This window comes from Podarcis liolepis (assembly GCF_965112155.1).
Source record: "Podarcis liolepis genome assembly, chromosome: 1".
NCBI lineage: Eukaryota > Metazoa > Chordata > Lepidosauria > Squamata > Lacertidae > Podarcis > Podarcis liolepis.
The window spans coordinates 105,742,223-105,766,183 of NC_139554.1; the positions used below are offsets into that span (position 1 = coordinate 105,742,223).

The window sequence follows — 23,961 nt, forward strand, 5'->3', positions numbered from 1 at the left end:
AAGCCGAGGGAGAAAAAGAATCTTGGCAATTGATAGCCACCTGGGAGGGACAGCTTACAAGTACAAAGGATAAAAATAAAACCAGACACTGAACAGGAGAGGAGAACACAGAAACGTATGTGCTGCCAAATTAACCATATTGATTCTCATTGTAACCATGTTTTTTCTAGGGACAGTAAGAATATCGCTACCTCACAGCTGAATTTATTTAGGGTGTGTTATTATTTTATTTTCATCTATTTAATATATGTTTATCCTGCCTTTCTACTGTATGTGTACAATGTGGCTTACAGCAGAGAAATTTTAAAAACAAAACATTAAAATAATTATAGATTTTTTTAAAGCAACAACAACCTTTAAGTAGCCACAGTTATTTGAAAAGTCATGAAACTAGCAGATGGTGATAACATCAGAGGGAAGCTCAGAAAAATAAATATAGTATTTGCCTGGATAAAAAAGTAGGAAGGTCTGTGAGTATTTCTAGGGAACGCGTTCCAGAAAAAGCATGCTATCACAGGAAAGGCTCTGTCCCACCCAGACTGTTGCCAGCCTAGCTCTGCATGTGGAGGCAGGTGAAAAAACTTCCGAAGAATACATAAGTGACCAGCCAGGTTCGCCTGGAAGAAGATATCCTGGTCCCAGGCGATTTAGAACTTTATAGGGGAAGAAACTCCAACAAATTGGAAGCCAATGCAAATCCTTAAGTATGCATTGCAGTGCCTCCCTGCTGATAAACTAGTCACCATATCTCATGTCACTTGAAGTTTCCAAACCTTTTCCAGAGACAGTCCCACATATAATGAATTCATGATTACTGTAACCAGTACATGGATAGTAATGATGAAGTCATCCTTTTCCAAGAAAGGGCAGAGCTCCTGTACCAGGCAAAATTAGTAAGAAGGCCCTTTTTGCAACAGGTGCCCCTCAGGCAACCATTATAAAGGCTGAACCTAAAAGTACCTTGAGCATATTGCACCCATAGCATTCTTGAATTAATCTCAGCACCAAGTCTGTGTGTAATAATGTTTCTGTCTGAGTTGGCATGTGTCCTCATCTTTTTTTTATATAGACATTTCCTGCTGGTTATACAAGTACAAGCTTGTACATGTTTTACAGGCTTCCTGAAAGTGTGTGTGCCTGCTGCTAAAACTATGCTAAAATTCCATCGCTATTTTTCATTCTTTAGTCTTTCCAGCTCAATCCTAATCACAGATTATCAGAAAGATGACCCCCTGATTTCAATAGGTCATACTAAGAAGTAGACCTTAAATGGGTCTTCAGGTGAGGCCATGACATATTTATGGTGGCTACGTTTTTAAAAGGTATGGTTTGTTTGTTTTTAATAGCTGGAATCAACAATACTATTTGGGAGTATATTCTCATGATATATGCAGAATACACATAAAGATGCAAAAGGCACATACAAGTCAAATACGCAATGAACTGTTTACTTTCAAACTATGGATGGAATTTAACATGACAGTATTCGGAATGTTCCATTTGTGCAAGCCTAACAGCTTGCTAGACAGAATGACCCCCGCCTCTGCCGCCTTCTGCGTCCTGTTCTGTGGGTCCTCCAAACTCTACCTGTGGTGCAATGGATTAATGCATCAGGTTGGTGATTCGAGCCCACCCAGGGACAGCTGTGGGCAGGATCCCTGCACTGCAGGGATTAAATGACACTTGGAGTCCCTTCCAACTCTCTGATTCTATTATTCAAATCTGAGTCAATTTTTTTTGGAAGGGGGTGGGGAGGGTTGTATGTGGAAAACCCTGTTGTGCAATAGAATTAATAGGTTGAATTTTGCCCTATAATTTTGGCATGTGGGGGGTGGTAGAGCCTTATCTTCAATTGCTCTTTGAACATTCCCTACAGGATACTGTGGCCAATACTGAGTTCTTTGGATTAAACCAAGTATAAGTGAATTAATTCATATCTGTAATCTGAAGTAAGAACTGCTAAAGTGTTTTGCTGTTTTCAATCTAAAACTTACTAGACCAACTTGCTGGAAGGTGGTGGAAGAAGAGATAAGGGAAAACAAAAACAGAAGCAGCACAGCTCTTGGTCAAAACTTAAGCACAGCCTTTAACCTTCAGTTCCTTTTGGTTCCAAAGGCAGAAGCCTGAACTGGGCTAAACTGGATAGATTCCTTATAGGGTTTTAAAATTATGCAATACACTTTGCCTGTGAGCATGATCAAGCAATCTCTGAAATAAAAAAGGAATCTTTCACATTAGCTTGTGGGGGTGAGAATGGGATCAGATTACCCAGTTTTCAATCACTGTATGCCAGATTTCCATGGCAATACATTAAAGGAAAGAGTGACCTCACTGCAAGTTGTCTCTTTGACTGAATAATATGCCATTCTAAAATATCACTTTAGGGCTAAACAGGAATTAAACTGGGGTTGGGAATAGAAGGCAAGTAGTTTTAATATCCTTTAATATAATGTTTAATTTGATAGCTTATTATACTTAACAGAAAATGAAAAGCATGTATAATATTAAAAGTGTAATTTGTAAAGGAGGGGTGATACTAATCCTAATATCACATTTATTTAATACTGTGAATCTGTTAAAGTTGCAAGCCACTGCTACTATGAATCTGATCTACATAATACTGTATGGCCATTATTAGACCACTTGACCAACTACTTAGTAGGTCAGCCCCACACCTTCACCCTATTGTTTAGCCACAGGCATTTGATGTTGCATGGTGAGCAGAAACTTTTTCATAGGGCCTGAGTAAAAGTCAGATCCAGTAGATTAAAATGAATTCTCTTGAAGTTGCACGATTCTAAATGCACCCCATAACAACAATATCAAAATAAAGCTTACTTTGGCAGACTACGCAAAAAAATCAAAGATCCCATGCATGCAAACACCACAAAAACATTTATCCAAGGCATGAATCCTCACGGACACAGGATGGCCATAAAAAGGATAACAAAATTACCAACAAGTTGCAGAGCAACTATGTGGACAAAGAGATGAACTGTGACGTGATTGGGATGTGAGAATCCACAGCAGAAATTATGAAAATTCATACAAATCCGTGTTTTTGTACCATGGCAGGGCTGAAAACACCAGATCTGGAATTTCAACAGTCAAGTCAATGGAGACAGATGTGATCTGTGATTTGATGGTGTGCATGGGAAAATGAAGAAATTTCCAGAGGATATGTTTTACTGGATCCAAGATGTGTGTGTACATGCAACCCTCCCCTCTCTTTCAGACTCTCCATTCTTCCTGTCACAAACCACTTCATTTTTCTCCCCCCTCAATTCTCTCCAGAGAATCTCTCTTCTCACTTCTTTCACCTCTATATGATTTACAAGGCTCAGAGTGTCAGCTCAGTTGCGTATCGATCATGCCTTGAGAATCTCATAGATCTGAAGGAGGTAATAGGCAGTTGCTCTTTCAACTCCAAAAGGGGAGACGGTTCTCACCCTCACCACCTCATGAGAACGGAAGTATTGTGTAGTGGTTGAATCTCATGAAGATAAGTGCTCAAGGATGCCAAGAAGCAACCTAGAAGCACCATATCAGCAACCCCAGGGTGATACCATCAGGACCATATACCACTCAACAAGCATCATCTTAACTGGCTACAAGTAGATGTCTGGGCCCAATTCAATTCATTAGACTTAATGGAGTAGATCTCACTGTCTTAGGAAACATCTCTTCCCATTTGAGTTTGTATGCCTATTAGGGTCAACTGGAGAGACTGTGCTGTAAATCACCATACCAAATGAGGGATAACTATGATCTAGACATAGCACATAAGAACAGGAACATAAGCACTGCTTCGTAGTTACATACATTCATCAGTCTTCGCCATCTGTGGACCACTGCATTGTCTCTCATTTCATTTAAGCAGAAAACCATTATTAAATCCTTGAATATGAGGCTGTGTCAAAAAGCTCTATTTTCTTTTGCTTTTTTTTTAATTGGTAGCATTTGCTTAGGTTCTTACTAAATATAGGTTCATGCTAGCTATTAAAATAGAGTATAACTTTGCTATGTAATTAAATGGCAACACTGTTATGCTTATTTTTAATCCTTCAAAGACTAAATATCATGTTAGTTGGTCATCTATACAAAATTCAAAAGAAACAAAGCCCACTAGTGTTCTTACTAGTTTAGATGATTAATTAAAAGGTCTGTTGCTTAACATTTCTGCATTACACTTAAGACATCCAATGTTGTCTGTTCCTTTTGTTCTGGTTTAAGGGTCTGTTAATTGGTCTACCCATTCAAAGATTGGAAATGTAAATATATAGATGCAGTGCTCTTTCTATGTTGATTTAAAAGATAATAGTACTGTATAAGCACAGGATGCTGTGAGCAAGGACCAAAGCAATATATCACTCATAAGCTGCAAAAATGTACTTCTATCTATTGAACCACCTACACAAGGCCAGCTTTAGGTCCAGAACCATTATACAGTGGTACCTCGGGTTACAAACACTTTGGGTTACAAACTCTGCTAACCCGGAAGTTGTTGCTCCGGATTGCAAACTTTGCCCCATGATGTGAACGGAAATCACGCGCTGGCAGTAGGAGGCCCCATTAGCAAAAGTGTGCCTCAGGTTAAGAACGGTTTCGAGTTAAGAACGGACCTCCAGAACGAATTAAGTTCATAACCCGAGGTACCACTGTACACTTCTGCTGAAGCTCAGATACATACTCCAGTATCAAAACATTTATCATACAAGTCCTTGTGGAGGATAAGGCTTTCCATAGCCACTAGTCATATTCATAACTGCAAGATTATCTCCAGGAGCAGAAGCAGTTGCTGAGGACCATTGCGTGGAAACAGGTTATTACACTCATATTCTGCTTGTGGGTTTCCCATAGACTTCAGCTTGTCCACTGTGCAAACAGAATGCTGGACTAGATTGCCCTTTGGACTGATCTAACAGAAGTATTTTTAGGCTCTTATGTCCTGAATCTAGACACTGCATCTGACATTTATAGCCTTCAAATATCGGAAGCTGCCCTTTGGTCTCTACTCATCTGTTTACTTTTGAATTCAATAGAATCTAACACAATGTGGAATTATGACATCCAGTCAGCATTTAAATCCAACCACCTTAATATTTATGGAATTCTTTCTGACAGTATGAATCAGAATTAGTTCATCTCTTTTATGAAATAATAGCACATTATCATGAAATTGGGGGTTCTCACAAGGTTTCTCCAGCAAATCCCTGTATGGTTCCTTTAGCAAAAAGGAGAACATTTGAAATAAGTAACATTTGGTGCAATGAACTTTGAAACACCCCCTCCAAAAAATAAAAAAGTCTAAATGTCCATTGATAAGAGGAAAGGTTTGAAAGGGAGTATGCCAAAGCAGGAACTGAAGTCACCCATGTCTGCCAAGCTAACTTGAATCAATCAATTCAGCTGGGGGTTTGTCTTTTTTACAAAACCCCTATACAAACCATTTCTGCTGACCAAATGCATGCATTTCAGAGTTAGACAGTAGCAGACAGTAAGCTTGTCCTTTTCAAAGGGCTTAATTCAGAAAAAGAGAGGAGAAGGGTTTTTAATTTCAGGCTGCAATACAGTGCATCATTACTTGGAAGCAACCCCCACCAAACATAAATGGCATAGGACTAGAATGTCTTTTCTTTGGTATTATGTATGTATCATCAGAGAGGAAGAGGCAATCAATAAACAACCTCCGAGCTGGAAGCAGGGTGCTTGATCCTTGCTCTTAATCAGATGGACCAACCATGAAGTCAACCTTCAGGGAATTGATCACACCTCGTAACATACTCCCAAAACAGAGCATAAGTTCCCAACTATCAGTTGCTGGAGCAACACAAGAAGCTTTCTCTACTTCTTTGGCCAAGGGACGGTACAGTTACCATCCTATGCACTTTGTGAAGTGTGATTGAAATCTGTGCCAAAACTCTGACCACCAATCATGTATTGTGTCCTGTCAGATGCTTTTTTTGCAATTCCAGACAGGAAGGGGCAGGAATGACATCCTGCTGTACAAGAAGTGTGCTGAAACTCTGTAAGCTTGCCATAATGTAATTTGGTGCCTTTCATTCAGTTTGGGGTGGGAGTGGGGGGTCACAACAGGTGTAGTAGTCTTGGTGCAAAGGAGAAGCTCAACAGCAAGACTCATCAAGTAAACATAAATGGCTTTTTGCCAAGATCTTGAATTTTTACAGTGGTAATTTTCACAACTTTCTCCACCAATAGAGTTCAGTTTGGCCAAACTGTTAGCTCCACTTCCTAGTCAGAAAGCAAAAGCACTGATCCCAGTGACACCTATAATGCTGATCACCCACATGTGGATCTTTCTCACACTCTTTACACCACTGAAATTTTAACTGCCTTTTCAAAAGAAAGCAAACCAAGTTTTGACTTGTCCCCCCCCCCCACCCAATATATGTAACCTGACCTTCAGCTGACTGATTCAAAACATAACTTTCCTTGTTCCCTACTGCAGAGAGGAGGCACTTTCCAATAATGGTAGGGTGAACAACTATCACTCTTCTGCATTGGCATCCATCAGATAAAATGATTAAATCTACATCAGTCACTAAATGTATAAGAAATAAAGTCACTGTAACAGAAGCCTGCTGTAAAAGTGCAATGCTTCTTGCATGACAAAAGAGTCCCTTGACTGTGCCTCAGAATTTGTTTTTGATAAATGGAAAGCAATGCCAAGATGTTTATCTAGCAGCAGCAAGACTATTATCCAGTGCCAATATTATATTCTGCTAACATCATCTGTTAAATTCTATTATCTGTTACAGACTCTCATTTTGGCCCTAAGTGCTTTGGCTAAGATTCTAAGCATAAATAAATTCCATCTAAGTCTGTAGGACCAACATCTATGCAGCCAGCAGTGGAAACAGGTTTTCCCATAGTGATCTCCTGTAGATCCATAATCTCCTGTGCAGCCAAAACCAATACACAGAGAAAGATAATGGGGTCTTCTCCCTTTTTTTATCTTTCTGTGACAGTGGTGGTGCATCGCCACACACATACACCAGACACTCCATAGTGTGACAGGTGATTTTTGCGTGCATCCTGGGTCTGCGTCCCTGGCAGAAGCTGGTTTCACCAACCCCAATGTACAGACACTACTCCACTGTGATAAACTTTGGGGTTTTGACAAGTAAAAAATAATAATAATTCAATTCTTCCTAAAACTCAGTGGAGCAGAACCAGGTGCATCTGCCCACATTTACTTTATACAAGATTGGTGACCATTAATAGAATAGTTGGAAGATGCACATTTTACATACATATAGCCAAGCATATAAAAGAGTGCATACAAACAGGATGTTTTTATCCTGTGATTGTTATGAAAATACTTTACTAGACTGAGCAGTGGAGCAGGAAGGAAGTAGTTTTGTATTTTTGTTAAATATATAGAGAAGCAAAGAAGCATATTGGATGTTGTATTATTTTCAGGGAGATACGGGTGAAGTCTAAATCAGGAAGAGTGATTTGAGGGGGAACTGATCTAAACATTCAGCCTACTATTCAGAGACATCATTCTGCAGAGAGGAAAAAGAATTACAACCATTTTGCCATTCAGTGCAGTAAAGCCAGTGCCTTCAATATTAAGAGAGCGAGCAGCATAGTTCCATTATGAAACACAAAGAAGACATGAATCTAAATTAACACAAAATACTACTGAAGCATCTATGCAATACATTGCTAGGAAACAGTTTTATCTAGACACAGGATTATTTATATATATTTGTGTCATAGTCACAATATTATATTTTGTATCATTTATTTTTCCGTACATTTAGTACTAAAAGCCTTCCCCAAATATATTATTTCTTCAGCACAAATATGCCTGTATAGGAAGGAGAGGGAGAGATGAGCCGAGGATACATTTAGGAGATGTTAAGATGGAGAAGAGAAAATTAAAAGAGCATAATTGGGAATAGGAACATTATCACACAGAGCCCTTCAGAACAAGACTACCTTGATTCTGCAGTGGCGCTTAATTAGCAACAGTTTGCAACTAGAGGGAAATTAGTACTCGGCATAGTTTAACTCAGTCCTGATTGTGCAAATAGTAGATATTTTGGAAGCTCAAGTGGTTTACTTTTCAAAAGAGGTTCTTCTATAGTGCTGGATTTGATTGGAGGCCGACAGAGATGCTCTCCCTGTCTCTTTGCAACAGTGAAGCCCGCTTTATGGCTCCGTTCAGGGCCAAACTAGAAGATACAATTAATGTGTGAACACATTTCATATATGTTTTAAACAAATAATAGCAGTGTGAGGGGGGCAGGGGGCAAACCTGATTAGGATTGGGAATGGGGCATGTGAAAAGGGGTGGGGTTGGGGGCTAAACATTTTCCCTGCACCATGGTCCCCATTTCCAAGCTGCTATTTGTCACAAAAGGAAAGCTACCATTGTCACCAATGCCAGCTTCATCCCCAAGGCAAATAGTTGTTTGAGGGGCAATTTTTTCATCAGGACAATGATGTGGGAAAAATAGCTAATCCTTCCCCATGCACCAAGGTTCTAATCAGTTTCCTACTGTGCTGCTATTTAATTATTTTTTTTAAAGAAAAAGACTTGTGGAGAACATCTACACGTCATCTAGTTTGGTCCTTAGACAATCCATGAAACTGTGGTTTGGAAGATCAGAATGACTTGTGGGCTTCTGCACACTCATCTCCCTTCTTGAACATTGGTTTGCAGTGTTCCAATTCTAGTTTGGACAGAAAGCACTAACCATAGTTTTGGGTGCCATAACAAACTGTAACACAAAATAGCAAACTAAAAGTGTAACTCTATGCAAGAAACATTCATTTCCAATTATCCAAACTATAGGAGCTGGTGCTTTAGTTACTGGTTCTTTTTTCCTTTTACTGATAAATACCACTACTTTGCTCTTTTTTAAAAGGGGGAGGGGGATTGGGGTAGGAACCAACTAAGGGATCGTTCATCACTAATGCTATGCCATGTCTAAACAAACCAATTAGTGACAGAAGTCCACAAGAAAGCAGCTTTGCAGGGAACCTTTGCTGAAAAGGACTTCCTCATAAGTAAACATTATAGAAGGCTCTGTCGTCATGTAACAAACACTATTAAGTGCTGCATGGACTCATCATTTTAATTCTACTTCTGGCTGATTACAGAAAAACACTGTCTCAGCAGTGCTAAAAGATCCTGGTGTAAAAACAACCACTGATTTCAACTGATTTCAAAGCAGATCAGGCTCTATTGGTAGATCTCTCTGGGTGATGACTGACTCCAAGTTTTTTAGCAACAAAAAAAATTCTTTACACATACACAATTATTCTGCTGAAATGAAGAAAACCAGTAGTAGTGGTGCCTGGGTGCAGGGGTGGGTAACCAAGAGTGAATTTTTGTATGGAAGAAATGTGAGCCCAGTTCAATTCTGGCACTCAGACTTATTTAGCTCAGAATTCTTTAATTCTAAGGGGATATTTTGCACCTGGCTCTGGTCAGTGGATCTTGGGGTCCTAGTAAAAAACCAAAGCAAACCTCAAGTCTGCCAAACCCTGAACTAGAGGAAACATATAAAGTTTACATTGCAACGTTCTTTCTGTATGCATGGTGTATACAGATTTGTATCTCCAAGGCATGGAGGATCCCCAGATTTTCAGCTCCTTTCTTATATGGCTCACCTCCTTAGTATTCTATTAATATTCTCAGTGTACCTTTGAGGCACAGCATTAACAGGCAGGTAGGCTGCTTGGTAGGCACATTAATTGCCATCAGAAAGGGTTGCTGTGGACTGTGATTGTTATAATGCTTATCTCCTGCTGCTGATTGAAGCTGGCAATAATGTTAAGTAGGAATTACTTTTCTTGGATCTGAGATGAGAATTAAGAGTTTGATTCCTGCCACCTCCATAAATACACCCACCTTTGGGTGCAGCTGGAACCCTGCATTGTGAAACTGTTGATCTTTAAACTAAAATATGCAACATCACTAGAAACAGCCTCTTTAGTACTGAGCGATTGGGCAGGCAGCCAACGTAACTTCAAGTTAAAAAAAACTAGATCCAGGAAATTATAGACCTGTCAGCCTAAATTCTGTTTTGTCAGAGTTGTTGAAGAGCATTATTAAGGCTAGAAGTGGAATCCTATACATATCTGCTCAAAAATAATTTGAGGAATTCCATGGAATTTCTCTCAGAAAGGGGGGTGCTGGAGCATATCGAAAACAAACCGGGGGGGGCTCTTATCTCATTCAAAGCAATCACTGCAAGGCAGGAAGGATAGTAGATAGTTGAGGCAGCCCCAACTTGAGCAATATATCATGTACAATTATACGTGCAGTTGCCTGTGGGTTCCAGGGGTGGGGTACTTCAGGCTTCCATACCCCAATAGATTCAGTTCTCAGGTGAACACTTGGCAGAGGCAAGTTTGTTCATGAATAGCTTCCCTTTTATTAGAAATAAGCTAACACACACAAAATACAGACATCTCGTAGCAAGGCAGAGCAGCTCATAAACATTTCCTTCCCCTCCAGCGTACGAGACATACAACAAATGAGACACACCCAGCAGGACTCAGTCACCTCAGGCAAGTAGCCGAGGTTTCATTACAGGCCCCTTAAAGCAGGGAGGAGGAACCTGTGGCCTCACAGATGTAGCTGGGCTCCAGCTTCTATCAGCCCCAGCCAGAATGGCCAATGGTCAGGAGTAACGAGAGTTGGGATTCAGCAAAGTCGGGAGCTGCAGACTTCTCACCCCTGCCTTAAAGATAGTGCAATGAAGGTTGCACGTCACCCCGAATCTCTGCCGAGTGGCAGCAAGATTGTAGGGGGTTCCAGGTGGTCGCCCAGGGTTCTGTTTCTGTTGGGGAAATTGAGGTGTGGAGGAAACTAGTGTCTTTAAGAAATATGGTTTATTTCACACATATTTACACCTAAAGTCTTCAGCGGAGAGGACACAGAACATTATATGTGAAGTGTGTCTCTCACTGCCCCTCTCATAGTGTCAGCAAGCTCAGATCAAAAGCAACAATCAACTTTTTGTTCCCAGAACACTTTTACAGTGGTACCTCAGGTTACATATGCTTCAGGTTATAGACTCCGCTAACCCAGAAATAGTGCTTCAGGTTAAGAACTTTGCATCAGGATGAGAACAGAAATTGTGCTCCGGCGGCGCGGCGGCAGCAGGAGGCCCCATTAGCTAAAATGGTACCCTAGATTTATCACATTATTCCTTTCTTATACATTCAATATACCCCAGTGTGAAGTATTAAACCTCCCATCCTATTTTGACAGGCCTAAAACAGAATTGCATGGCATTGTAGCACTATAGTAGTGAGGTGGCTTGGGGGCTACGGGCAGCCAGCTGCTCAACCAACCAACCCACCCACAACTGAACAGATTACAGTAGGGGTGGAGAACTCTTATGCATGGCATATATGTTTATTCATAATTGCAAGAACCACCTTTTCCTTTATCTTGCTCCTTTTATCTTGATGATGCAGACATCATCCAGCGCCTGTCTCTCCCCAGCTGTGTGCCCTTTGCTGAATCTGCTTGTCAATCTTGTCACACAGCCCAATACACAATCCATTTTCAATCTAACCCAGATGAGTATATAGGAAAAGCAGTGAGCCAGTGTGCAGTTAGGTGGTCAGAGCATACATGATGCCCTGATCTTTAGTATTCCACAACTTGGAGAACAGTAGGATTGGAGCTGAAAGATCAGGAAAAAGTTTAAGTGCATAGAGGCTAAGTTTTAAGCAAATACAGTGGTGCCTCGGGTTACATACGCTTCAGGTTACAGACTCCGCTAACCCAGAAATAGTGCATCAGGTTAAGAACTTTGCTTCAGGATGAGAACAGAAATCGTGCTCCGGCGGCGTGGCAGGAGCAGGAGGCCCCATTAGCTAAAATGGTGCTTCAGGTTAAGAATAGTTTCAGGTTAAGTATGGACCTCTGGAACGAATTAAGTACTTAACCCGAGGTACCACTGTACAAGACAGAGGACATTCATTTGCTGCGTACATGATGTGGAAGTTATAGTGGACACCTTAAAGGCCAATTTCTATGCTTCTTGGTGCATTAGTCAGTGTAAGTTAGTAAGCCTCAACTCCTCTTAGATGGAGTTAATAATAACTTAATAATAATAACTTAATAATAGGAACTTGGGTGTGTGCACAAAAAAATGTTAACTTCATTAGAGCTCTAAAAAAAAAGTTTTATATTTCACTTTCATATACATGTAGTTTTTTTTAAACTGGTTATCTCAGAAATCAGTTTACATCCATCCTCCAGAGCAGGCTGTTTTTATTGTTATACCTATATTATACCTATATTATTAGATTGTCTATGGATCAGGAAGTGTACTAGGCATACAATATAGTCCATTACTGTTACCCCAACATGTTGCCCTGTGAGAGAATACTAAAGCTGAGACAAAGTTGCGTATAACAACCCCAGAATGCAATCAAATGTTATCGCAGGCTTCAAATCAAAAGACCACAGCAGAGATCTCAAAGAGATGAGCAGCAGATCATTAGAGAAAGTGAGCCATACCAAAGTCTACAATTCCAAGTGATATTGTGGCAGCTCCTCTCTCATAAAAATGTACACATGCACTAGCACATCCCATGCAAGCAACACGTATAGCATCTCTCCCTTCCCACTTACTGCCTTCCACTGCAGCTGTCTTCTAACTCTGGCAACAGCCTTTTTTTTTCCTTTTGGGAAGCAGCTTCCATCTGGGAAGTGTCAGTCTGACAATTAGCATGTGCTGAGTAACTTGCTCTTAAATTAAATGACTGACTAAACTGGGAACTATGAAGCCTCACAACTTCAGGAATACTGAATGGATTTTCATCAAGCCAATGATTCCTGTGTAGTTCTTTAAGTTTAGATATAATCATAATTTCCTGAAGTATGACCAGAGAACAGATTTTCTCTTGCAAATGTAACATACTGATTTGATGATGGAACAGAATTTTATAATGATGCTGGAAAAACCTGGTGCCTCAGTTATGCACCCACTCCCACAGATGTAAGAGAGCTACATGTCATATAGCACCTATGCACATCAGAATTCAAATATTTGTAATGGAAAATGTATGAAGGTAAGGCTACTACGCCAGGGTGCACAGGTTATCTTGCTCACATAACACACTTTCCACTGTGTACCCATGTGGATGCCATTATTATTATTATTATTATTATTATTATTATTATTATTATTATCATCATCCATTCTTCACTCTAAGGTCCCAGGATTTCACAGCTGCTTAGTTTTAATTCTGCTGATTGTCTTCATTTTATTGTTCAGTTTTTTGATGCCATTTTAATTTGTGACTGCTATGAAATTCTGGATACACATAAGTATATAAATATTTTAAAATAAGTAAATAATAAATAAGTCTGAACAAAGCCTATGAGAACTTAAATAAAGCAGCAACAATAAAACCAACCTTGTTTATTTGTTTTTATTTGTGGGGCAGAACATCTTCCAAAACAGAACTTTCCCCCTAGTGCTTTTTCTTCCCTGTGGAAAATTTTCCTACCCATAAGTTCATTAGTAACAGTGAATGGATGCCAACTGCAAATACAGTACTAAGCAAGTAAAGTAAGCATGCTAAATTAGATCACTCTCTTGGGCACTAGAAAAATTTCTGATGCAAACTGAAAATTATACTATGCAAATTACCCCAGTTCAAAAATTTTCAGGAAACCTACATCACTGACCACCACAGAAAAATTACAAGGGTTGAGAAATGTCCATCTGTTTAACATGCTGAACATTTGGAGCAAGAAACTGTTGCATCAAATATAAATTACAGTCCAAATCTTACTCTTTATTTGCTCAGATACAGTGAAGAAGCAGTCATTTTATCACAACCCACCAACCCAAAATCATTCTGTTCTTATTTTTAAATCAAACTGCAAAATTAGGAACACCTAACACACATTTAAACAGAATTTTCACTGATTTAAAACAAACTTACTTCCATGAGGAAATACTGTATGTTCATTCCACTTACAGTATTCAAGGCGCCTTCAAAAGAAATATCTGTCACAATTTAATTCAGAAGTTTAAACATTTTTGAACTCTCCATAAGCTTTGTTGAAACAACTATGGAATATTCTGCAATATGCTGACAGATAACTGCCCACTGCAAACTGGCATAGGATCTTTACAAGTGACTGTATGCTGCCTTGGTTATTATATTCATACTTTTACATAAAAGTTAGCTTAGCTTCACACCCAAAAGAAGATGTTTCTAATCATGTAACAAGCTTTCATTTGTGTGCAATAGTATCAGCCCAGGGCATGAGCACAATAGTGTATTATACAAAAATTGGACTCAATCCAGAAGTGGTTAGACATTAAAGCTGTAATTAGGCCTGAAGGTCTTTAGCTGGAAGTTTACGATGTAACATCAGCAGCACTAAATGAAATTATAGCCAACCAACAAAATTGAGGATGGAGACCCAGGGGAGTCGGGAAGGGAGGAATCCTATCACATTAACACTCTTATCCTAAAATCATTACTTGCAAGCTAGCCCAATTTATTTCAATAGGACTTAGTTCCATATAATATGTTTAGGGCTGGGTATTAGACGCAGAGTCCACTATAAAAATTTCAATGCAGAAGTCTGAGTCGCCTACAATAGTTATGAATGGAAAAAGTGATAACAGTGTGAAACTTTTCTAAAGTTATCACACTTATACTAGAACATTAATCAGCTATAAAGCCAAGCTCCTTATTCTGAGAACAGGAAACCAATCCATGCTTTTTGTATATTGCATCTCTAAACAAACCCCAATTATAGTTCTTTTTTCTTAATCACCTACAGCACAATATTTCAGAAACTCTTGGAAATGGATGTGCCACAGAAAGTGAAGCTTCACAGAGCTTCTACGTTATCAAATTCCATTTTGCTCCTAGATGGTCTTGTGGTATGTAATCTTAAAGACTGTCAGCGATCCAGGAACTGATTTTTTTTTGTTCTGTTCTTGCCCTCAGAAACTGTGAGAGAAAAGTTTCACAAGCTGTGTTTAGTGTTAAAGTAGCCATTTGGAATGTCTCCTAAGGAAAATTACAGAGCAGTCCTACACTTCCATTACGCCCGGGGTGGTATATACAGTATGCCTCTACGCCTGCAAAACGATGACCACATTCTTATACATGATTAGCCCAGGCATGGAGAGGAACACACATAAAATACAAAAATGTTTTTTTAAAGAAGACCAGCAGGCATCCATCATCACTGGAAACACCACCAGTGTCTAACAATCATGCCCACATGCAGAGGGATGCAATGAACTCACCTCTGGGACATGCTCCCAGCACACACACATCCCACCACAACATACAGAACAATACGAAAGCAAACCCAACCCATCAGCACAGGCAACACTGGCAAAGCTAGGCTCCACGGATCCCTACAGGTTGCAGCTTGAATCCCCTTGTAGTACTCACAACCACTGTTTTGGAGTACAAAATGCAAAGGGGAAGGGGGAAAAACCCTGCAGTTCAGCACCCACATAGCTCCTAGGATAGGATGCCTCCAGAAAGCACACAGAGCACTCCTGGGACAAAGTTTCAAGGGCCACCCAGGAAAGGGGGGAAAATATATATTTTGCCAACCAGATAAGAGCCAGGACATGCTGAAGTCAATGGGGATTTTTGAGTGAGGTCGTGGACTGAAGAATATCATAGCGGCAGTGGTTTGGTCATCCTCCAGTGTGGAAGGACTTTCACCAAATCACACAACCCCAGATCTCAAGTACAGGACTACACCATTATTTAGGGCTGCCATACACCTGGAATGGGATTTCAAAGGCAGAAGTGATGTCCGGGGAGACTATCTGGAAGGCGGTGGTTTGTTCTGGATCGAAAAATTGTTCATCAACTTTGGGGTTTGTCTAAAAAAAGCTCAACAACTTTTGAGGTGTCATGAAATATGGCAACCCTACTCATTGGCAGTTTCTTACAATGGCATCTTACTCTCTTCCAACTTTTCAGTATCAGTGCTGATCACAGCTGCAACAAAAATCTGAAGTTCTTAAGGCACTTTTATCAAATATTTAGGCAAGCAGGTGCCTGGGATTCTTCCAGCCTGGAGTGGTTAGTGCATAACAATTACATTACTGCAGGAGAAAGGCATAAGTGCCAAGTTAAAACCCTGTGCCATAAACACACAGCGTAGCCTCCAACATTCCAGAAATGAGAAGTGGGACATTATTGTATACTTGTAACACACCCTATTCTGACACAAGCTCTCCTCCCTATTGCACATTGCTGAAGGCTCTTTCTTGTCTCCTGCATTTCCATTTTTAAAGCTTGTGAATGTTTAATGTTTAATCTCACAATGGATGTGGTTCTATTTAGTATAGCATAGCTGTACCTCAATCACAACTAGCAACAGCTAGCATCTCAATAGGATTGAAGGGAAGAATCATCAAGAGGATTGAAAGAAAGCAGTACACTGGCAGTTTGTATTTAGACAATCAAGAAAGAATCAGCATTGCTGCAGTCTGGAGGCAATCATATGATTTAAAAACAAAGAGGATGTTATATGAGAATAATAACTGCTCTATAACAACTACTAAATATTTTGGGAAGTTGTTTGTTCACGATACATTTAGACATTTCTTAAGATAGATAACTAAGTTTTACACGATGGTTCTTGAGTTCAAGGAGGAGGTTTTAGTCTATGTTTTTATACAAATGGGTGTCATTTTGAATCAAGATGGCAGACTGAAGCTTTCAAAACTGCACTGATTTTTTGGTTTCTTGGAATTCTCAAGAAACACTGGGTATGAAGCTGCTAGTGTTATCCTAGGCTCCCCTGTTCGGTCAACATGGCCTCAAAGGGAACAGAAGCAATGTCAGTTGTGGTGGAGTGTTGTAATTCCCCTCCCACTGGAGTCAAGGAGAAGGAAAATGAAAAAAAACCTGCCACCCTGCCCCACTGTCACCACAACTATGAAGGCGGTGGTTTCTCCACCATGGAATATTCTGCACCACCAATATTGGTTCTACAGCCTACTCACTTATTAGCTTTAGAGATGAGAAGACGGTAACTGTATAAACAGCATTTCCTCCACTGTATGAATAGGTAAAGGGACCCCTGACCATTAGGTCCAGTCGTGACCAACCCTGGGGTTGTGCGCTCATCTCACTCTATAGGCCGAGGGAGCCGGCATTTGTCTGCAGACCGCTTCTGGGTCATGTGGCCAGCATGACTAAGCCGCTTCTGGCGTACCAGAGCAGCACATGGAAACACCGTTTACCTTCGCGCCAGAGCGGTACCTATTTATCTACTTGCACTTTGACCATGCTTTCAAACTGCTAGCTTGGCAGGAGCAGGGACTGAGCAACGGGAGCTCACCCCGTCGCGGGGATTCGAACCTCCGACCTTCTGATCGGCAAGTCCTAGGCTCTGTGGTTTAACCCACAGCGCCACCCACGTCCCTACTGTATGAATGCATTAACATTAACATTATTTAATGGCATTCCCAAACCCTCCACCACAACCCCACCAAAAATAAAATGAAGACAGCAATTAATCAGGAACAGGAAACACAATAGGAACTGTCTCAAGCAATAGGCACAATATGATGTGGGAATTCTACATAACATTCTTTGTATTATCTCCTCTGGAATAGCTACCCACCCTTTGGTTCCATAGCCATAGAGAAGAACCTCTGCTTCACTCAGAAATATAAATGGAGAAGCCTGAGTTTGGGATGGGAAATCTACCATTTTACCACAAGAGTACCCAATGTGACACCTGATTACAAGTTCAGTATCCGAAGCAAGCACCCCCTCCATTCCAATTAAAAAGCAGCTATGCAAAGGGCACGCAGACAGTTATGGGGAAAGTCCAGAAAATGAATTTTAATTACCACCTTCTTTGTCCCCCATCCCCTTCCCCCCACTCATCCTGCATGCATTGCAAGGGGTTGCCCTAGATGACCCTTGGGGTCCCTACAGTTCTAACAATCGTTCTTTTTTTAAAAACAAAACACTGAAAAGGTGGAGCCCACACTGAAAATGAGGAGCCCACACGTGCGTGTGCTTGCGCGCCCGCGCAGAAAGAACACCGCAAGGGTTGCCATCCTATGGTCATGCGCTGCGTCTCGAGGGCGATCCCCACAGTCACCAGTGGCCACAGGATCCGCCTGCGCGTTTACTCCTTCCTCATCCAGTTTTTATTTTATTTTTATCACGGCTATCCTTCCTGGTACCACAAAATAATTCCACTTCCACGACCACCACCCCGGGAAGTCCCAACAGTTATACACACCCAGCGGCCGCCCCCCCTGCAAAACGCCCGCCTGGCCTGAAGGAACCGCAGCCTCCCCTTCTTCCACTCCGCCGGGTCTCCTCACAGCATCAGTAACCTTAGCAACCTCAGGCCTCCCTTCCATTGGCCAGTTTGACGCGAGCCGGCGGCCAATGGCGACCCCTCCCGAGGCTCGCTGCTCCAATCGGGGCGAGGCGCAGGGCAGGGCGCCTTGTTGACGTCTAGCTCCGAGAAGGGAGGAGGAGAAGCGAAGGGGCGGGAAGAAGCGGGAGCAGAGAGCCTGCGAGGAGGGAGGAGGAGGAGGAGGAGGAAGAGGAGGAGGAGGAGGACTCCTCTGTGCTGCTCGGCGGTGGCACATTAGCAGCACGATCATGGACACCCCGGGGTAGGGGCCCTTCCCGGCGGGGTGGCTGCGGCCCCTCCGCGCAAGCCGAGACTCAGCGCCGGCGGGGCGCCCCCCTCCCAGCCCAGCCCGCTCCGTCTGAACGCGGTGAGTGGAGGTATCTCAGCCGCTCTGTCTCCGAGGGAAGGAGGGAGGGAGGCAAGGCAGCTCAGCACCCAGCGCTGCGGCGGGTGCAGGAAAAGAGGGGCACAGAAAGGAGCAACCTGTGTTGGGGGGGGGAATCTTCCTGGGTTGGATGAAGGGAGCGAGGAAGGAAATCTCCACTCCCCCGGACCTTTCCCCCAGCCACCTTCCCCTTGTTCTTCTTAAGCTTCTTTCAAAACTCTCCCTCCTTCGCCTCTTCCCTGGCTTACCTGCTTCCTCTCCAGCCTGCCTGAGCTCAGATCTCCTGCTCGAAAATGGTTTTTGCTCTGCTCTTTTTTCTTGGCTCCTGCTCGCCTCTCCCTTCCCATCTTACTCTGTCCCCTTTACGAAGATCTGCTTTTTGTTTTTGTTTTTTATTTCCCCCCCCAGCACCCCCCCTCTCACACACACCAGATTTGCCAAGCTCCATAATTAGTCCCTCCTTTGGTAAAAATGTGTTTCCTCTGCTTTGTTTGGCGCTGCTTAAACTGCCTATCCCTTCCTTGCTTATTCAGCCCCTTTAATGTCCTTAAAAACATCGCTGCTGCTCAGTTTTTCTCCTTTCCTTCATCGCCTCCTCCAAAGATCCACTCATTTACCCTCTAAGTAACCTTTCCCGTTGGTTCTCATCCTTTCCCTCTAAACACCTCTGCCCTGCTTGTGGTTCCATCCTAAAACATGAGTCTTTCGATTACTCTTCCCTCCTCCTGTCCCCAGAGTGTTCTTTTCTTTCTCCCCATCAGTTTCCCTTCCTTCTCAACCGACTCCACCTAAATACCCTGCTTTCTCATGTTAACAACTTCCCTTATGGAAATTCCTTCCTCTTTATTACTGATCTCCTTTGCCCATCCTTGCATAATTAGGCTTCCCATGAATCTACCTTCCTGTATGGTTCCACATTAATATCTACCCCCTCAAATACCTATCCCCATCAAGTGTCTTTTGCTTAATCTCAGTTTTACCCCTTTGCCCTGACAATGTTTTTCCTCTCCTGGATCGCAAAATATCCCCTAAAAACACTCTCAGTACATTCTTATTCCCTTTTCTTAACCTCATTTCTTGCTTTCTAAACCTTTGCATTTCCCTCATGATAATGATAATTTCCTTAAATAGCTTCCCTTTTTAGTTCTGGCCTCTTCTCAGAGTGAACGTCCTCTGGTTCCTATAAAGCTTTTTATACTCTATTTTACAAGTAATACTGCTTTTCAGTATTCCCCCCCTCCCCTGTACTTTTTCATTCACTGAGCCCCAGTAAAACCCCACGCCCTTGTCTGCCAGAGTATAAGCCCCTTCAATCCTCCCCTGCCTTTTGCATGTCCTTTAAACCCTTACAATTCCCTGCCCATTCCCTCATCTTTGCTGGAATTCCCCATGTTCTCTTGGTATAAATTTCTTCCTGTTTCTTCAGCCTGTCTTTAAAAGCCGGGAGGGACAACAACGTCCTATCCCCTTCCTCTTGTTTCCCTGGTTAACCAGCTGCTTCCAACCCCCAACCCCCTTTCTCTTCCTGGCCCTCTAAATCCTTCCCTCTTAACCTGCAGTCTCCCCTCACTCGACCTCGCCCCCATCTTGTATTTTCTCCCATTTGCTTGTTAGAGCCACATGCAACCAGGCTCGGAGTAGCGAAGCCAGAAAATGTCTGTGGCTCTCGTGCTTTCTCTTTCTCTCTCTTTCCCTTTGCCCTGGGTTTCCTCAGTAGGGGAGACCCCCAACTACTGTCCCTCTGCAGTCACCCTGTAGGGAGAGAGAGGGAGGGGGCAGCGGCAGCAGTGACTGCTTGGTTTTGGCTGCATGTTTGAGGAGTGCGACAGACGGTGGTGGCGGTGTGTGGACGGAAGCTGCTGGCGCTCTGGGCGAATGAGAAGGCAGGTGTGTGCCTGTGTGTGGGAGGGGGACACGTTGTTTGTTCCTGGAGCGTTTAGATAGTGCAGGAATGCATGGAATGCCTCGGAAGCCCGCTGCAACAGATCGCTTCTTGCCCAGCTCTCTGAACAGCCAAAGGTCACTGGACCATCTCTTGAACAGCAAAAGGGAAAAAAGCCCGTTCCTGCCGCCTTGCTGCAGAGAGAGAAGAAGCAGTAGCCGTGCTGCATGCTTTGAGCCTGGCATTACACAGGATCAGGGTCTAGTCAGATTCCTCCCCTTGAAGGCTACTTTTGATGGCCCTTTTAATGACTGTTGGTCTGACCTATCCCTGTCGAGCAAGGCAAGAGCTTGCCTTACCCCCTCTCTTTCAAACGTATTTTGTGCCAAGTTATGATTCAGACGTCATTCAGTTCAGTACTGTAGCATTTTGGTACATGACTCAAAGCAGAGCTATGGAAACTGAGGGAAGCCCTGCAGAAAACCGGGAGAGGACCAGAGAAAAAAATGTATTAAAGCTGTGTGGCATTATAGGAAGAGTTTTACAACATATTCCACCCCCCACTCCCCATTATATTCAGTGCATGAAACTATAATCTAGAGATGTTTTCATATGGAGCATTAGAGGGATAACTGTTTCTTATCAATAGTGAGCTCCATGTACACCCCTATAATGCCAATCATATTGAAGAACAGAGAGGCAAGTGTTTTACTAGAGATGGGGCAGAGAGGACTGTCTGGTACTGTTAAATTACTAGGCGTGTCAATTACCATTTGGAACAACACAGAATGGCAGCAGGGCATAACAATTGCCAGCATGTCTTTCCCCAGATTTATGTCTCGTAGTACCATGTATTAGGTCTATTCATCTATTGAAGCTGCCAAAACCGTTTAACTTGATATTTGTGAGGAGGGGGCTTGGGGTGGGGTGGGGGTGGGGAAGGGAGACAAAACAACATGTCGAAAAGTTTGGGGCACAATGGTTCAGCCATAGGTAAAAGGGAATAATGTACGTGTCTGAACACGATCTAAAAGTAGTTGTTTTCTGTTTCATTTTTTCCCCCTCTGCCAGATGAAAGGAAATAATTACCAACCTTAGGTTAAGAAGAAATTGTAGTGGTAGCTGCCAAAGCAAGTCCCAGAGCATTTCGCATAGTTGGCTGTTCTGACATGTTTGGGGCAGTTATTCAAAATAAGAGATGGTGGCTTGGCTATTACTTTTAATTGAAAGGTGCCTGCACAAGAGCATTTTAAAAACTGTAATATACCTTGCTTCAAAACAGATATTGCTGTTGCCCTGATAAAATGCTTTATATTCAAAGGTGTCTGCCGTCTTGTATGCTGAATGCTATTTTATGAGTGATGATGTGTGCTTTTTTAACTGTAAAACATACTTTTGAGTTTCAGTGAAATTTAAAACACGCAGACACCTCTGATGTATTTATTGTAAGCAGCATCCTGACTGTCACTTGTTCTGTCCCCACTACTGCTCTGTATTGAGCCCATTAAATAAAGCAATGTGTACATTCAAAACTGGAGTGCTCTTGGGAGAGTCCTAGGCACCTAATGCTTTATATGTTTTGCATCGACATTGTGCTTCTGAAGGATTGCTTGAATTACCCTGTTTGGATGGAGTTTTGTAATCGTTACATAGAATTATTGTGAACCGAATGACTTATCAGACAGCACAGTTTTCCTTTCTGAATAAAGGAAGCTGGGTGATATTAAAATAGGATAAAATGCATATTGAAGATTTCTTATGCAACAGTAATTACCAGTCTACTTAAGCACTGTAACTGCTTGATAAATACCTATATTCGTATCCCCAACTCACTCCCAAATGATATTGGCTCCTCTGAACTTCCTTTATTCATTCTCTGGTGCTTCAACAATTTCAGAGCCAGCAAATTTCAAGCTCCCTCCCAAACTTGCTCATCTGCAACCATTCCTGGAATCATCAGAACCCGCTATGTCTCCACCCATTCTCACTGTCTGATTTTGGCACTAGAGTAGCCTCAAATTCTTCCCCCCATCCCTTCCACCTCAGTGCTTTGGTGACACCAGCTGTTTTCTCACAACTACCAGCTTTACCTTTTTCTAGATATTACGGTACTCCTTTTGCCACCAACCTATTTCACAGCTATAGAGGATATTTCACCAGGGTGTTTCATTTTAAGTGGCAATCTCTCTCTTTTGTTTAGGTACTGTGTTTCAGATAATAAAGTGAATTCCTGATCTCATGACATATAAAGTATAGCACCTCCTCAAGAATGATTGAATGAAGTGATTTCATATTGTAAGAGCAATCCAATAAGATATTTTCTGCACTGAGAGGTGAAACACATTCTGAGGGAATTGCTGTAGAAGTCTGTGGTGTGAGAAGCCATTCTCTTTATTTTAAATGTCTTAATTATCATAATAGATCTTCATACTTATAGGCTTAATAAACCCAATAGCCATCACTAAGGTTTTTGTCCTGCCAGGATATCCTTGTTCGCATATTCTGAGTGTAGTGCAACCAGCTATTGAATCAAAGGGCAAAAGTGTTCATGGGGGGGAGGGGCAGGCGGGGGGGGGGGAGTTAGGAGACTGGAAAGGACAAAACATAATATAAACAACCCACTTCTCTTTTGTTTGACCTCTTGCCAGTATTACAGAACTTTTAAAAAGATAACTGCTACCTGGATTATTTGTAATGCAGTAGGCCTGCGATTTATGCACATTTAACTTAGTGCATTCAGCTTTACGCACTTGGCTATATATATATATATATATATATATATATATATATATATATATAGAAAAGGGGCAGGCATCTGGGAAAAAAGACTTTGGCAGTCCCACCTGCCATTGAACTCAATGTGCTTTAGCTTTAGGTGCAATTCCTGGAATGTAACCCCTGTAAATTGCGGGATTGCTGCATTGATTTTTTAATATTATATATACTGAAATAACTGCTGTACTATTTTTCTTTTTTAAAAAGGGTACATTTTCATATGCAGACAAGTTGACCCAATGCATTTTTACTAGGTGGTCTAATGCAAGGATATGGATTCTTACCCATCTCTGCAGAATCTTGACCTCATTTTCAGCCTCTCAGGAAAAATAAGGCAAATCTTGTCAATAGCTAGATTTGCCCTACTTAATACATTTGTAGACTTGCTGCTCAAGAGTGGCCTTTCTGGAGGTACATGCAGTAACGGCTGTTCCTTCAAGACTCTGAGGGATACGATCTACACCTCCAGTTTGGACACTTGGCAACAGGTTGCAATAGCTTCCCAAGAACAGTTGTGATGTGGCTAAC

General features: G+C 41.8%; 2 protein-coding genes across 26 annotated transcripts in view; one reads left to right on the forward strand and one right to left on the reverse strand.

The window, feature by feature from the left end:
• Positions 1-19,047, reverse strand: part of CCDC148 (coiled-coil domain containing 148) — a gene marked incomplete at its 5' end in the record, with an annotated part of 101,770 nt that extends 82,723 nt beyond the window's left edge. Inside the window, 3 exons of one of the 5 annotated variants that reach the window (XM_083494003.1) lie at positions 13,957-14,006; positions 14,808-14,982; positions 18,269-18,351. Coding sequence is in view for 3 of the 5 variants with exons in the window: in XM_083494000.1 (XP_083350126.1) it covers positions 18,269-18,641 (373 nt within the window). Of the gene's footprint in view, positions 1-13,956; positions 14,007-14,807; positions 14,983-17,752; positions 17,809-18,268; positions 18,642-19,024 lie in introns of those variants that run through there. The other 4 variants (XM_083494002.1, XM_083494004.1, XM_083494001.1 and 1 more) reach the window with 4 other exon arrangements.
• Positions 18,446-23,961, forward strand: part of PKP4 (plakophilin 4) — a 94,514-nt gene continuing 88,998 nt past the window's right edge. For 18 of the 21 annotated variants that reach the window (XM_083493641.1, XM_083493657.1, XM_083493660.1 and 15 more), the window contains exon 1: positions 18,446-18,758. The gene's annotated coding sequence lies outside the window, so the exon portion shown is untranslated. Of the gene's footprint in view, positions 18,769-23,961 lie in introns of all 21 variants that reach the window. The other 3 variants (XM_083493656.1, XM_083493646.1, XM_083493654.1) reach the window with 3 other exon arrangements.